General features: G+C 37.5%; 1 protein-coding gene across 1 annotated transcript; it reads left to right on the forward strand.

Annotated features, from left to right (window-relative positions):
- The first annotated feature begins 479 nt into the window (after nucleotides 1-479).
- On the forward strand, nucleotides 480-990 carry LOC118847899 (60S ribosomal protein L26-like). The gene has a single exon (XM_036756582.1). It carries the CDS (start codon nucleotides 507-509, stop codon nucleotides 942-944), a length of 438 nt encoding a protein of 145 aa, XP_036612477.1. The 5' UTR covers nucleotides 480-506; the 3' UTR covers nucleotides 945-990.
- Nucleotides 991-17000: the final 16010 nt, after the last annotated feature.

Raw genomic sequence — 17000 nt, forward strand, 5'->3', positions numbered from 1 at the left:
TGACTGAAGGTCCAGAGAGAAGTTAGGGCTGAATTCATCTTCGTAGAGATGATCATTACAACATGAGTTGATGAGATCACCAAGTCAAATAGCATCAAAGGAGAATAGGGCCCAAGACAGATTTTGGGGGTATGACATGGATGAAGATCCAGCAAAGGAGACAGAGAAAGAATGGTCAGACAGATAAGAAGAGAACCAAGAGAGAAGAGTGTGACTAAAAAGTAGAGGGAAGCAGTATTAAGAAGAGGGTAATCAAAGGGTGCAGAGAAATCAAGAAGGATAAGAATTAAGAACAGACCCTTAGATTCAGCAATGAGATCATGAATACCTTGGGAAGGGGCAAATTCAGTTGAATGATGAGGTCAGAAGCCAGACTACAAAAAGTTAAGAAGAAAATGAAAAGAAAGAAAGTAGAGATACCTCTTGTTGATGGCCTTTTCAAGTTTAACCACAAAGGGGAGAAGAGACATAAAAAATTGGTTATCGGGGTGGTCCAGCTTGCCAAAATGAAGTTCAATCCGTTCGTGACCTCAGACCGAAGCAAGAACCGCAAGAGGCACTTCAACGCGCCCTCGCACATCCGGCGCAAGATCATGTCGTCCCCGCTGTCCAAGGAGCTCAGGCAGAAGTACAACGTCCGCTCGATGCCCATCCGGAAGGACGACGAGGTCCAGGTGGTTCGTGGACACTACAAAGGTCAACAAATTGGCAAGGTAGTCCAGGTTTACAGAAAGAAATATGTCATCTACATTGAACGTGTGCAACGAGAAAAAGCTAATGGCACGACTGTCCATGTGGGAATTCACCCTAGTAAGGTAGTTATCACCAGACTAAAACTGGACAAAGATCGCAAAAAGATTCTTGAACGTAAAGCCAAATCCCGACAAATTGGAAAGGAGAAGGGCAAATATAAAGAAGAAACCATTGAAAAGATGCAAGAATAAAATGGTCTGTTGTACAGTTGTTATTAAAAATGAAAATTAAAAAAAATTGGTTATCAGTGATGGATTTTTTTGAGGATAGAAGAATTATGGGCATATTTGTAGTCAGTACAGAAGCAGCCAGTAGATAGGGAGAAACTGAAGATTAGTAAAAGTAGTGATGATAGTGGGTCAATCTGCTGAGAAGTTGGGATGGAATAGGATCATTTGTGCACATAGAGGGTTTTACCTTACCAAGGAGAAGGGCTACATCATGCAAAACAGGGATTAAGGAGGAGTTAGTGGCAGAAAACATCTCAGTGGTGTAAGACGAGGACAGGGGAAACAGAGGGAGAATTTGGTGAATGGCTTTCTATTTTTTCTATTAGGCAAAGTTCTCAGCTGAGAGGGTGCAGTCTCCCAGAATCACTAACCAGGTGGTTACCTAATTTTCTCTTTAAGGGCATGTATGGGATAGCCTTCGAAAAGGTGGCATTATTCACTCTGGCTACCAAGTGGTTCTTAGCTTGAAGATGCCCAGACCATTCTCTCTGAACTCTACCTACTACCATCACTGAACCTGCACTTCATTAGCTCTTAGTAGTTCCAAATTCTTCTTGCTCCAGAGTTGTTTAGGGGATAAAATAGGCTAGAACTCAAAAAAATGAAAAAAAAACTCTAAGTATATAGACTGTCCTCTCTCTGGTCATGTCTCCTTAACATTTGTGATTTCCTATATTTAACAAACTAGATTTCATATGTAGCCTAGATAAGTTGTGAAGATATCTCCATACAAATCCCACTCCCTTTCAAATGGGTCAGGACACTGAGCAAGGCTAACAATATCCCCCCACCCTTAGGTTTCTGAGGGGTCATTGTGTGATTCTCTAATGCTATCAGCTTGATATCAGCACTGGAAATATTAAAATATTGACACCACTTCCAGCTCATTCTCTGATCTCCTCCACCATCTGCCTTGCCCACTTAAGGATGACTTCACTCTATGGCTTGTTTGATGATTGATGAGTTCCTGATTCAGATGACCATATCTTGAGCAGTCCTAAGCATGCTATCTACTTTGCCTCCATCTCACTTTCTGTTCTGCTTCACCTCCTCACATTCCTTTGTAAGTATACCACTCTTCTTTCCCTTCTTACTTACCAACTCCACCTTTATGATATAAGTTGCTTGAAGTTAGAGACTACCTTTTTTCCTGTGTTTGCATCCATACAACTCTGCACAGAGCATGACACTTTAAGTGCTTATAGTATTTCTAGTAAAATAATTTTATCTCTCTGTCTAGTTTATCTATCTATCTAGGGTTCCTATTCCAGTCTGTTCTTCCTAATGTTAACCACGAGTGATTAGTGTCCCAGTTTTATATAGCCAATCAACATCACTTAGCTTTGTACAAAGGGATATTTACTGCAAAGATATAGAAAGAACAGAAATTACAAAGCATATCACCACACACTAGTGAGAATATTCTCCCATAAAGCACCTCAATCCTTTAGGGAAATGGACTCAAACTTAAAGAGTTTCTACAGAGCATTTCTCCTACCTGGTTTACTTCTCAATGCAGGCTGAATTAGGGTCTAAACTACCTGGGCTGCTTCACCTGTGTTTAGTTTCTCTCAAATTTCAGAATGACCTCCGTGTTTCAGATTTCTGGCACTCAATATTCCAACATTTATGAAGCTCACTAGGTCATAGTCCCCTCTCACATTCTTTCATCTAAAGCAGGAAAAAACAAATATAAATAAGCAAAAACCAGAGGCCCATATTCCTTGATGATTTGTGGGCCTTGGGTGGAGAAGGGTCTGAGAATTCTTTTTCATCTACAGGCTTACAATATGTCTCTCTCATTCAATACATTCAGGCAGGAAAAAGGAAGAGTCTTAATTTGACTGGTTAGTTCCTTTTTAATGCAGCCCAATTCTATCTCAGTAGCCAATCATAAATCTCTCTATTTACCATATTATTAGATAATTAGAACAAGTTCCAGGATATCTGCATGGGCTCAGAATTGGAGAGCAGGCCTCCTCCATCACACATTACCATGCTTTCTAGAAGCAGGCTCCCTAGTACATTTCACATGGGCAGGCACAGCATATCCTATGAGGAAAGAACCCCACTAGTCAAGCCTCCTTTATACATAGTTTATTGAACATAGTGGAAAAACAGTAAGAAAACAGGTCATACACTCCTGTATGCCATCTGACTCCAGCCATCTTATAAAACTCCTTGTTCATTTTCTTTCCTATTCAAGTGACAAAAGGAAGTTCTCAGACTACCTATACTCTCAGCTCATGGAAATGAGTTAGTGAGTGGAAATGAGCTCTGTGTGTCTAGGACCCTATCTTTGGATCAATGACTATTACAAAGGAAAAGAAGGAGGGAATGTTAATACTGGAAATCAACCTTTCCTCATCTTATCACCACTGGATTCACAACTGGCTAACTCAGCACCTAGACTTTCTCTTAGCATAGTTCTCACAAGAGCTTCCATCTCTACCCCTGCTCCAGATAAGAATCTTCTCTACTGTGCTCTTCTCCTGCAGTCTTGGGCACTAGCAGATAGAGTTTTGGACCACAGCAACAATTTTAGTAATGTCTGCCTTAGTCCTAGATGCTCCTTTCTACCTCCTGGGAGAATGCCTATCTCAAATCAAAGTTTCTATTCACCAACAGGAACTCATATGGCAGTCAGGAAGTCTGAGGCTTTAGGGCAACAGAAGGAAGAAAAATCAGTCTATACTGTGCACCAGATCTTGTAGCCCTCTATTCTACTACAGGTTTCCTGTTACTTGTGAGAGTGTATTCTGCAAGATATCCCATGTGAAGGCAGGTAAGGTGCTTGGCCTCTTATGTTTTCCAGGTTCATAAGAAAGCATTTTCCCAGTCTCTCCCTGCCCAATCAGAAGAATATTATAAATCAGACAAAGAAGAAGACAATTTGTGAACAGTGGTTATATTGGTAAGCAAGGAAAGTGTTGGTATCCCAGGGACTTTCTACACATTCTTTTCTTGGTATAGTGCTCACTAAAACTTTTTCTATTTATGTTGGTTTTCACAAGACTGTCACAATACTATTTTGGCCAGCTTGTCTACTACCCAATGTTGAGAAATCACTGTATTATCTTTCTTTTTCAAACTTAGCTTTGTTCCACTTTAATGTATCTTTAAAAAAAATCCTTGTCAGGAAAAGTGGTTTGCTTAACAAATACAATTAAGTCTAGAATAACAAGAAAGTCCATAGACTGGACCCTCTTCAATGTACAAGGCAAATTACACCATAGGAATATTTATGTTCTAATGATCACTTTTAGATTAAATCAGTTTTTAAAATGTCAAGGGTACCCCCAAAGGAAAAAATAAGGGTAGAAAGCAAAATGAACATAAAAGTCATCTGGATGTGCACCTAGGGAGGAATGGAAGAGTCAATCATTTATTTTGTTTTTCAGTACCAGAAGAGCCACCTTCTTGCCCAAGCAGTCATCTCTACTTAATATTTCCTAAACTCCAAGTTTTTATAATTTTGTAGGATACCATATGACTCTTCACCCCTCTGCCATTCTAGGGATATTTCTCTGACCACTCCATAGCCTGAAATTCTGGTAAGCTAACCTCTTCTGCTAGCAAGGTATTAGAAAGATGGCATTTCATTGCATATCTGTCTCCTAGGCTGGCTTCTTCTTGACCTCAGGGGCTCTTGCCTGCCTAAAGGGAACTGAGACAAACTGGCATCCTGCTTTTTCTTCCTATGTCCTGATCTGACATGGCTTCCTGTAGGGATGGGAGGAAAACACCATTGCATCAACTCCTCCTATTAGTCCAGTCACCTAAGCCACCTAACTCCTTCAGAAGGCTAAGGCTAAATCCTGACTGATGTTAATAATCTATCTGCATTATTCAACGATTAACAAACTCCCACTTGGCCAAATCCTTCCATCACAGTGATTATGAATCCCCAAGTATCATGATTCGAATCCATTCTCTATCCCCCATTGCATACTCCCTTGTTTCTATCCTCATCAACCTAACCATTCCCCCTTCACATCTCCCTCTAAAGCTGTCAGTCCCTTCCACTGTGCTTTTAGAACGTTTGCACAGTAGTTAACAAACATGTTTACTTTTCTTGTATTTCTGGGCTTTTTAAGTATTTGCAAATGATATATTCTACTCACTTTGATTTCTCTTTATGAACAATTCAAATGTTCTTCTTTTGTTGAAAGTACATCTCCTCCCCCCTTATTAATATAAGGCTCACTTTTGTAGGATATTATTTTTATGGTGCATTGTACTCCTTTGCTTTTTAAAAAATGTCATTCTAGTCTCTTCTTTAATTTTTCATTAATGTGTGGGAGTACTGGACTATTTGAAATCACCTTGTTTCATATATGAAGGGTTTCTCCCCAGTAATTTGTAAATTTTTTTAAAATTTTCTATAAAATATTAAAATTTACCTACTACATACATTGATTTGATGAATTTCATGTTGATGATCTGAGGATATGATCAATTAGCAATTTGTTATTTATGTTCAAAATTCATGGGCAGTTTTATAGCATTACTTTTTACAGTATTGTACTCAGGCCCTTAATTTTTTTTGCATTTTGGAAAATGGGAGACATATGAGCTTTATATTCTCTGATTTTATATTCTCCCAATACATCCTGTCTTCAAAGTAACTCAATCTGGCATTTTTCATGCTCTTTCAAAGTTGTCATTTTCTTCCATTCTAACAAATTTTCTTCTAGTTCTTTATTTAAAAAAATCTGCTATTCTTATTTTCAGAACTTCTATGAGAGAGAGAGAGAGAGAGAGAGAGAGAGAGGGAGGGAGAGAGAGAGAGAAAGAGAGAGAGAGAGAGAGAGAGAGAGAGAGAGAGATATAGATACCAATATAAATTCTATTAAAAACACTGTGATAGAAGCCCACAGTTTCTCGTGAAGTCCTCTCCCTAGGCAGGTAGGTCTACAGTGGAAAGAACACTAGACCTGGATTCAGGAAGTCTGAGTTTGAATCCTTCTTTATACTCTTTTTTCGCTGTATGACCCTAGTCACTTGGGCAAGTCATAATCTTTATTTGCCTCATTTTCCTCATCTGCAAAATAAGGATAAGAAAGTTTTATCATTATTGTTACCAACTTCCCAGAATCATTGTGAGGACCAAATAAGATAATATTTGTAAAATGCTTTAGAAACCTTCAAATCTTTTGTAAACACTTTTATTTTAAACATTATTATTGTTGTTGTCGTTTTGAGAATTTTTGAACAAAAATAATTTGAAAAAAAAACTAGTCCTAAACTCCAGAAATGTCTTCAACTGATAACTTTTCAGATGTGGTCAGTAAACAATTGCTTCTATTTTTTTAGGGTTAGTATTCATTTGATGCTTAAATACTATAGTAACTCAGCAGAACTGGCATCTGTCAAATGACAACTTGAGATCAGCAGTTTATAGTCACCTTCAGTGTTGCTCCTCATGATTTTCCAACATCTTCCCAAATAAGATGAGGTCATACAGACATATCAACATTTCTAAGTAACTCATATAAACAACAAGCTTTTCCATGAGCTGCCCAAAAGTGGCAAGAGTCCCAGAAATTCCTTGGAACATGGACTCAAATTAGTAGAATACCACTGGGCCAAATCTATGTTGTCTTCTTATCTTCCTCTGCCTTGAGTATGTCATAGAGGTTCCACACTGAGAACTCTTGGCCGCCCAGCAGAGAACACAAACTATCTTTAATTTTTGGTATGGCTTTGTGACCACAGGGGTAGCACATAGTAGTGGATCAGGCATTGACCTTCCAGTTGGAAAGACAGGTTCAAATCCCACTTTAGACATGCATTAGTCATATGAGTCTGTGCTTATGTTTTCTCATTCAAAAAATGGAGCAGCTAGACTTGATGACCTCTCATCCCCATTAACTTTCATTAAATTATAATTTGACATATCTTATGTCTTAAAATTACTTTAAGTTCTGTAGTATATAAGCTGCTTGAGGACAGGGATTACCTCATTTTTGGATTTGTATCCTTATCATGTAACATAGTACCTGACACAAAGTAGGAATGAATAACTGTTTATTAATTGGATCTATTGATTCTTTTATTCAAGGATTGAAAATGCACATACATTCTAATCTTCTGTGCCACCGTTATGGGTAAGGAATATAAACTACAGAACTCTGAGGATATCACTAAATGCCGACTCCTATAAGCTTTTTTGTCAAAGATACTTTTGAAAACTTCAGGAGTCATAGAGATGAATCCTCTCTGCAGCTCCTTGGGAAGATTCTACATCCCACTCATTCAATGAGAATACTTCCAATTGCACCTTGATTTCAAGTGAAAAAAAAAAAACAACTTTTTTGTAAGGATTCATTTTGGAGGCCAAGCTTACAAAGGATTCAGTTTTGATGTGTGCATCTGTGTGTATTTCTATTTATATGGTGTATATTGTTTTTCTGGTTCTGCTTACTTCACTTTAGATCAATTCATATAAATTTTCTCATGCCTTCCTTTATTTTGCATATTCATTATTTCTTTTAGTGCAGCACTAATGCATTGCGTTTATGTGCCACAGCTTATCTATCTTATTCCTTACTTACTGGACATCTATTTTGTTTCCAATTCTTTGGAATTCTTTGCTATGATTATGTCTTTTTTATGTCCTTGAGCTTGCTGGGGCATTTGCCTCATAATGGCATCTCTAGATCAAAAGGTATGGGTATTTACACCACATTCTTAATATAATTTCAAAATGCTTTCTAGAATAGTTGTACCATTCACACTTCCATTAACATTCGATTAATGAACCTATCTTCCAACATTCATATTTTGTCATCTTTATCACTTTACAGCACCTGAAATGAAACCTGAGTCATTATTTTTAGTGATTTAGAGCAATCCTTCATAATGTCTATCAATATTTTGCAATTCTTTTGAGAACTGTTTTTGTTGTTGTTTTTGGTAAATAGCTTTTAATCTTATGTATTTGTGCTACTTCTCTAATATATCTTGCATATTAGATCCTTAGAAATATTCAGTGCAAAGATTTTTCCCCAATTGATAGCTTTCCTTCTTATCCTAGTTTTGCATTGATTTTATTAGTACAAATGCTTTCTAATCATATGTAATTAAAATTATCTGTTTTGTCTTTTCTGATCTCTGCCATCCACTGAGTGGTTAAGAATTTTTCCACTTTGCTATAGCTATAAAAGGTACCTGATGAGGTTAGTTTACAATTTTTTTAACATAGTGATATATTTTTTATTTAATTGTGGAATATATATCCTTCTCCTTCTCCAAAGAGATTTTTAAAATTTAGCTATATTGGATGACACCCTCAACTTCCATGAGTCTATAGTAATTTAGGCCCTCTTAGAGAGTCAGTCCAAGTTTTTCAAGAAGGTTGTTAAGGATCCATTCAAGTATCCCTTCTTCATGAAATCTCTGCTATTGCCCCAATCACTATCCCCATCTACCTAAATTAATCTTGTATCTATTTGTTTCTATTTTGTATATAACTATATATGTATACATATTGCTCACTCCCACCCTCGATCAGACCAGGGACAGTTTTACTGTTCTCTTTGTATGCCAAACATGTAACAGTGCCTAGCACATAGTAGACATGTAAGTCTTAATTGAATTTTGATTCTGTTCATTGCTTTCCTAATATTGAACTGTCCTAGCAATCCTGATATAAATCTAATTTGAAAACACTGAATATGTTACTATGTTACAGTAGATAAAAAACTGGACCTGGAGCCAGGAAGACATGAGTTCAGATGTTGCCTCAGGCAGTTACTGACCTAGAAAAGTCACTAAACCCCTGTCTGATACTATTTCCTCATTGATAAAATAAGAATAATAATCTGCCCATTTCCTAGCTTGTTGGGAGGACTAAATCTGATAATATACATGAAGAGTTTTGAAAACCTTAAAGCAACATATAAAGCTAGCTATCATTATTTTTGAATCAAAATTCATGGATGATTATTAGGCAAGTTCTTTTTCTTTGCTTATCCTTCTCTGGTTTAAATACCAGGACTATATTTACTTTGTAAAAGGAGTTAATCAAGCAGTTTTTTAAAATTTGAGAATAGTATTTATAATGTAATTATTGATTTTTTTTTAAAAAAAGTTGGATAGAATTTATCTATTAATTAATCTGGACCAGATATCTTCTTTTAAGATACTAGTTTTTTTCTTTATAAGTAGTTCAGTTTCTTTTTCTGCAACTGAATGTTTAAGTTCAATATTTTATGTTCTGTTAATTTGTATATTTCATTGGTATTTCTCAATTTTTAAAAATAATTATTAATTTTGCTGATATAGTCAGTTTGGAAAATTCTTTTAAGTTCTTTGTCTTTCATGATTTCACCATTTTCATTTTTTTATTTTGGTAATTTCACAAGGCTTTATCATTTTTCAGTCTTTTGTAAAAATCATTTTTTAATTTGGTTAGTTAACTCCAATAGTCTTTTTGATTTCTAATTTATCTCTTTATCCCCTAATTTTAGTTTTTTTTCTTTATGGCTTTCTTTATTTTTTAATCTTTAGACTTAATATTCAGTTAATCCTGGTCAACAAACTATGGCCTACAAGTCAATTCCAGTCTACCACCTGTTTTTGTATGGATCATGACCTAATAAAATTTTTTATATATTTAAAAATGTAAAAAATCCATTCTTAGCTCATGGGCCATACAAAAACAGGATTGGCCTTTGGACCATAGTCTGCCAAATGTAGCTCTATTCTAGTCTTTTGTTAGTGAATCTTCTCAGAAAAGTGATTTTTTCCCCCTCTGAGGTGTGTTTTAGCTGCATATGAAAATGTGTGTGTATGGTTTTGATTGTTATTTTTTTAATATAGTTATTAAGAATTTCAATGATTTGTTTTTGACTGACTCTTCAAAAGGTCATTATTAAGTTTCAGTTTTGGTCTGTATCATTTATACCCTCTGTATTAATTACCATTTTCATTTTGTTATGATCTGTGGCAGATTAGTTTTTATTTCTGGCTTTACTTTTATTAATAATTTCTCTGTGCCTAGCACATGGTCACTTTTTGCAATGATATTTGTATTTCTGAGAAATATGTATCTTATTTATTTAATTTTGTTCTATCCTCTAATTTTCACTTTCCTTGAGTCATTACTTTTTATATGTTTCCTGTTTTTAAGAGATCATTTGGTTCTGCTTTCTTAATGCATTATGGAATGCTTTTTTATTTTGTTAGATTGCTTAACCTATTCATGTTTGATTTTATAATTGTTAGGGTTTTGTTTTACTCCATACATTTCTGTTATATTTCTACATTTTTTGGTCCCTTCCTCTTTGAAATCAGTAGTTTTTCTTTGCAATAGTTTGGTTGTGCCACCTTAATATGTCTATTCCTTCAAGTTCTCCCCTTCTTCCACTCCCTCACTACCTTATCACAAGTTCTTTGTACTTAAATTTTCCATTTTCTTTCTTTTTTAAAGTTAGTTATCTATTTCTCTCCTTTTTTGTTCCTTCTCTTTTCTTGTTCCATTTCAGAATTTCTAATTTTGTATTTAGTTGTTTTTAATTTCATACCTTTAGAATTTCTTAGTTCAGGCCCAATTAATTAATCTCTTCTATTTCTCTTTTTTGATTAAAAAAAATTTAGATATAAATTATCTTTTAAGAACTGCTTTGCAGATCAAAGCAGACTATTTGCTCCCTTTTTTGTTTTGTTTTGTTTTGTTTTCATTCTCATGGTTCATCTCAATCATTCTAATATTTCTATGCAACATACTAATGTGAAAATATGTTTAATGAGAATGTATATGTAGAGCCTATATCAGATTGCATGCCATCCTGGGGAGGGAGGAGGGAAGGGAGGTGGAGAAAATTTAAAACTTACAGAAGTAATTGTTGAAAACAAAAATAAATTAATTATTTTTTAAAAATAGTATAAAAAAAGAGCTGCTTTAGATGCATCCCCAAAGTTTTTGTACTTTGATCACTTGTTGTAATTTTTTTAATCAAATTTTCTCTTTTGTATCTATGGTTCATATGACCCACCATTTTTTAAAGCTAAATTGTGTGATCTCAATTTAATTGAGAATCTTTTCTTCAAAGGCCTTTTAGTAACTACATTTATTGTTGTCTTGTGATGTGTTTAATATCTTTGCATTTCTGCATTGCATTTGTTTATAGGCTTTTATATTTTAGAACATGGTCAATTTTTTTTTATTTTCATTCAGTAAACTCCAGAGATCTCAAACAGGGACTCACTTGAGCTCTCCCCCAAATTCCTCCATACATCTGTAAAAATGAATTCTAGAGCTACAGAACCCACAAAATGACAGAGTGAAACAAGTTTCCAGTCCAAGACAGCCTGGATGGTTGTTGGGAAGGGTCTGTCATACTGCACTGGGGGCAGAGCACAGCTCAGCATGGGTGGTTCCAGGACAGACCAGTCCAGCAGAGCAGGCCTCAGGGCACTGAATCACTGGAAGCTGTGGCAGTTTCCAGACTTTTCAACCTACAAATGCCAAAGACAACATAGCAGGTCAGTGGGTGTATTAGGAGGGCAGAGTTTATAATCTCAAAGAGGATCATAAACATGTCTGAAAGGTTCGGAACCGCCGGATATAAGAAACTCTCAAAGTAGAAGGTAGAAGAATCAAAACATATATTTAGGCTCCACAGTAACCAACCCATGAACCAGCAACCCCATTTTGATATATTGATCAAAAGCTTCCAGGCCCAATAAGTACGCCTTGAAAGAGTAACCAGGAGGCTACAGAGAAGCATGATTGCGTAAAGCAAAATCATGCTTCCCCCTCTATGGTAAAAAGATTACCCACTGGCCTGAAGTCTTTGTTCAGCTTCCTCCCGTAGGTCAGCTCTGCTACTGGCAGCTCCTGCTTCAGCTGTGGCTGTGGCTGTAGCAGCCTCTGGCTCCAACGGGAGCTGCTTTTAACCATCCAGCTTCTGCGGGGGTGTAAGGTATGCCGGGGAAAGCACAGGTTCTTTCAATCTGCTTAAGCAAGGTGAAGGGGTTGACTGGGAAAGCACAGGTTCTTTCCATCAGCTTAAGCAAGGGAAGCAAGGTGAAGGGGCCGACAAGCTTACTCCAGTCCAACATACAAACAGCATTCAGTTCAGGGGAAAAAGCCAAACTAGTCAAGGGCACTTGTTGACTAAGTGCTAAGGAGCCCATTTTTGGTTGCCAATACACTCCACCCCTTGTTATAGGATACATAATCTAATCAGCCATGTATCCTAGAACATACATCGTGATCCAATTACAAAGGAAACTAAAACATATCATTCATTATAAAGCAAAACATATCATTTGGTGACATTCCTAAATATTGGTTTACGATTCAAATGTGATCCACCCCTAGATCCTTGTATCCATTACATAGGATCAATAATATCATAATAATAAAACAACATAGCAAAGATAACACAAAATAAGTAAACATAGAACACTATCATCATTCCCACCCCCCTTGAACGATTGGGGCTCAAAATCTTGGGGTAAGGGGTGAAGGTCTCATTTTCCATAGCTTCTTCATGCTGAAATTGGATGTAGAGATGGCCCTGCCCCAAAAAGTCCCATTCCAGAGGTCAGTTCTTTAACGAGCTGGCAGGAATTCCAAGAATGCTATGTGCTTAGGCAGTCACCAGAAAGTGCAGGGTGCTTAAGCCTAAAGGAAACAAAACTAGCAACAACGTTAGCCAAGACAAAGGACAAAAAGAGTAGACAAGTATGGACTATTATCCTTCAAATAAAATCATCTCAAGTTTGGTTGAGATTTCAGTTATGCAAAGATCCAACATCAGAGCCAAACTCAGGTGGGAAATGTTTCTTTTCAAAAGGAACATAATGAGGAAGCCAAGAGGATCCCACCCTAGATAGAGACTAAGATTGTCCTCTCAGCCTTTCCCCAGATGTACAAGGAAACACAATGGGAAAATTAAACTAAGAGGATCCCATCCTAGATAGAGACTAGGATTGTCCTCCCAGCCTTTCCCCAAATGTACAAGTTTTCATCCGTTAATCACACAAGGTCACCTTTCCTCTGAGTGGCTTATGGCATTTACCAGCATCAGCCATACCTGTGGAGTCTGTGAATCTATTATTATAACCTATTCACGGTAAAATATATGGTTCAGGGGTACGATTTGGTAATTATTTTCCCCTGAATAGACAACTGTTACAGTGTTGTCCTTCCCATGGGCTATAACTTCTGCAGCCTTTGGAATATCATCTGGCTTCCGTTTTACCCATACCTTAGCTCCTGACTTTATTCTATCAATGGAGCAAGACCCTTTTGCCCCTCTAGTAGTTATTTTGGGAGGAGGGTCAGTTTTCACAAAGGGTATTTTTTCACAGGGGATAATAATCACTTGAACCATCCTATCATTTCTACAAAATTGTACAGGTTTTTTACCCATATTCTGGAGTGCCACAACAATTTCTTTTTGATAATTAGAATCTATCACTCCAGCCAATACATGTATTCCTTGAGCCGCTAATCCTGGTTTAGGTAATATCCGTCCAAAATGATTCTTGGGGATTCTCATACATACTCCAGTAGGGGTTTTTCTTATCTCTTTCCTATTCAACCTAAAATTCTCTATACAATGTAAATCATATCCTGCTGAACCAGGTGTTCCTGGACTTGGTAGTGGGACATCTTCCCTCACAGTCCAAAATTCAATGTTTTGGATCTCACATGTTTGCTGTTCTCTGATCTGCAGATTTGGGGTCATCATTCTGGCTAGAGGTGTACTCCCCCCTAAGGGCCTATTATTCAAATTATGTAAGGCAATAGACAAATTATCCTTCCAATGTCGATATGAATTATTTGAGCTTAATTTTCTCAGCTGTTCTTTCAACAATTCATTCATTCTTTCAATTAGCCCAGATGCTTGTGGGTAATATGGAATATGATATATCCATTCTATATTATTCAACACACAATATCTTTTCACTTCTTTGCCCTTGAAATGTGACCCATTGTCACTTTGAATCTGCATTGGGGTTCCATAATATAAACTTACAATATCTAGAGTTTTACAGGTGTTTTTCTGAGTTGCGTCTTTATAAGGACAAGCCACTAGTACACCTGAATAGGTGTCAACACACGTACATACATATTTACATCCTTTATCCTGGGGTAGTGGGCCAATATAATCTATCTGCCAAATTTGGGCTGGAACTTTTCCCCTTGCTATTTCTCCAGTAACTATCCTAGGAAGAGTTCGTTCTTTTTCTAATTGGCATATACAACACTCCTCTGTTATTTGTTTTAACAACGCATGAGAAATACTGATACCTCGATCCTGTGCCCATCGATGGGTGGCCTGGACCCCTAAATGGCCGGCAGTCTGGTGGACCCATCTTGCTAAGGCTGGGTCATCAGTTGGAGTCGGAGTAGGGACAATACATTCAGTAGCAATCTTTGCTAGTCGATCCGCATGTGCATTGTACTCACGTTCTGGTGTGGTCAGGGTTGCATGAGCATCAACATGAAAAACTGACAGATCTGTAACCAAAGACATGTCCCATATATTTTCCCATAACTCTTTACCCCAAACTTGTTTGCCATGAATCTCCCAATTCTGATTCCTCCATATAGGCATCCACGTAGCTAATCCATTAGCTACCGCCCACGAGTCAGTAAATATATGACACTGTCCTCCTTTCTCTGCTCTGATGGCCTGATGCACTGCCATCAGTTCAGCATATTGGCTACTTCCACCTATCCCAGAACTTTCCAGAGTTCTCCTTGTACAGGGGTTATAGGCTACTGCTTTCCAATGTCTCTTCTGTCCTAAATATTTTGCTGTCCCATCAGTAAACCAAGCATGTTTCTTCTGTTCTTCATTTAGTCCGTCATATCCATTATTCCATTCACTAAGGATGGTACCATCTGTTGCTTAGATTCAAGGGGCTTTTCATTGCTCTCAGTATCAATGTTCGCCACAGATTCATGTAGAGCAGAAACTCCATTTTTGCCTGCTCTGGACCTATTCTGAATATACCACTTCCATTTGATTATGCTTGCCTCTTGTGCATGTCCAATTCTGTGAGAAGCTGGGGTACTCATTATCCAAGTCATAATTGGAATTCCAGGCCTTAATACTACTTCATGACCCAGAGTTAGTTGCTCAGTTTCTACTAAAGCCCAATATGCAGCTAACAGCTGCTTCTCAAAAGGTGTATATTGCACTCCAGATGAGGGCAGTTTCCTTGACCAAAAGCCTAAAGGTACACTTCGGCTTTGTTGTTTTTGCCACAGACTCCAATTTGCATAGTCATCTTGTACAGTCACTTGTAACTCCACTGGCCCATTTTGCATAGGCCATAAGTCTAGAGCTAATTGGATAGCAGCCTTTGCTTCCTCAAAAGCTCAACTTTGTTCAAGTCCCCAGTCAAATTCATATTTCTTTCTGGTGACTTTATACAAGGGTTTTAAAATCTGTCCCAAATGTGGGATGTGGTGTCTCCAATAACCAAATAGCCCTATGAACTTTTGGGCCTCTTTCTTATTGGTAGGGGTGGGAAAATCCTGGATTTTTGTCGAGCTTGTGGGAGAATTTCTCGCAGTCCTCTATTCCACTGTATCCCCAAGAATTTTACAGTTTGAGCTGGCCCTTGAACCTTTGCAGGGTTGATTTCCCATCCTTTGCTTTTCATATGGTCAATTAATAATGCTAAACTCTCCTCCACCTCCTTTATATTCTTTCCCTGTATCATGATGTCATCTATGTAATGTGTAAGCTGTACACCAGGTAACTTTAATTCATCCAAATGTTCAGCTACAATCCTGTGGCAAATAGTTGGGCTATGAATATATCCTTGCGGCAGGCGTGTAAATGTATACTGTCGGCCTTGCCAAGTAAAAGCAAACTGATTCCATTGCTTGGGGTCTATTGGGATTGTAAAGAAGGCATTGGCCAAATCAATAACTGCATACCAAGTCCCTTCATGTTTTTGTATTCTCTCTATTAAAGTAACCGTGTCTGGAACAGCAGCATACAAGGGAGGAGTCACTTTGTTCAGCTGTCTATAATCTACTGTCATCCTCCATGTCCCATCTGACTTTCGGACTGGCCAGACAGGGTTGTTCCATTGAGTAGTTGTAGGGACTAACACTCCTGCCTCAACACATTCTCTTATAGTGTTGGCAATTTCATCTTGCCCACCTGGCACATGATATTGCCTCAAAGTAATTATTTTAGAAGGTTCGGGCAAAGTGATTGGATCCATCTTGATTTTCCCCACTAAGACTGCATTAATGCCTATTTTCCTCACAGCAAATTGGTATTTCCCTTCGGGTAAATTTAAGGTCATACCCTTCAATATGTCTATTCCAATGATGTATTCGGGAATAGGCACAATAACCACACTATATTCTTTCTTGGGCAACTGTCCAATTTTCATCATTAATTTAACTTGCCTGGCTGATATTTCAGTCCCTCCTAGTCCTGTAATGGTAATAGGAGTTCCATGGCTGAACTTGTCTGGATTTCCATAAATAAGGGTGGCCTCGGCCCCAGTATCTATTAATGCCTCAGTTACCGTACTTGACCCATTTTTCCAATATATGGTCAAGTTAATGTGAGGTCTGCAATCCAGCCTGTGTATTTCCTTAATTTGGACTGGGGCTCGGCCTGTTCCCTAGTATTCCCTTTCATGTGATTCACTTGGGTTTGAAGGTTCAACATCTGTAGTATTTGCAGGAGCAGTTCTTATTTCCCTATCTCTCCTGTTATCAAGTCCTTTATCTCTATACATTCTATATAATTCATTGGTTGGAATTCCATCTATCATTTCAAAACCTACCCCTGCTCTCAATAGAGCAGTAAACATTTCTTTCCTTGTTACTCTCCTTTGGCGCCAAGTTTGCTGGTTATTTACCCTTCTCTCTCGAGGAGATCTATCCCTTCCCCAGTCACCTAAGTCATGTAACTGTAAAATCTTATTTATCACTGTTGTAAGACGGCTCCCTACTTCTCCAAGTAATAAATTCAAAATTAGTTGTTTATAAGCAGGGGGAGCTGTCCTAATTATTAA

This window comes from Trichosurus vulpecula, chromosome 4 (genome assembly GCF_011100635.1).
Source record: "Trichosurus vulpecula isolate mTriVul1 chromosome 4, mTriVul1.pri, whole genome shotgun sequence".
NCBI classification, from domain to species: domain Eukaryota; kingdom Metazoa; phylum Chordata; class Mammalia; order Diprotodontia; family Phalangeridae; genus Trichosurus; species Trichosurus vulpecula.

Bases quoted from the DNA above. Each gene is read 5' to 3' on its own strand.
- LOC118847899 (XM_036756582.1), top strand. From the start codon at position 507: ATGAAGTTCAATCCGTTCGTGACCTCAGACCGAAGCAAGAACCGCAAG.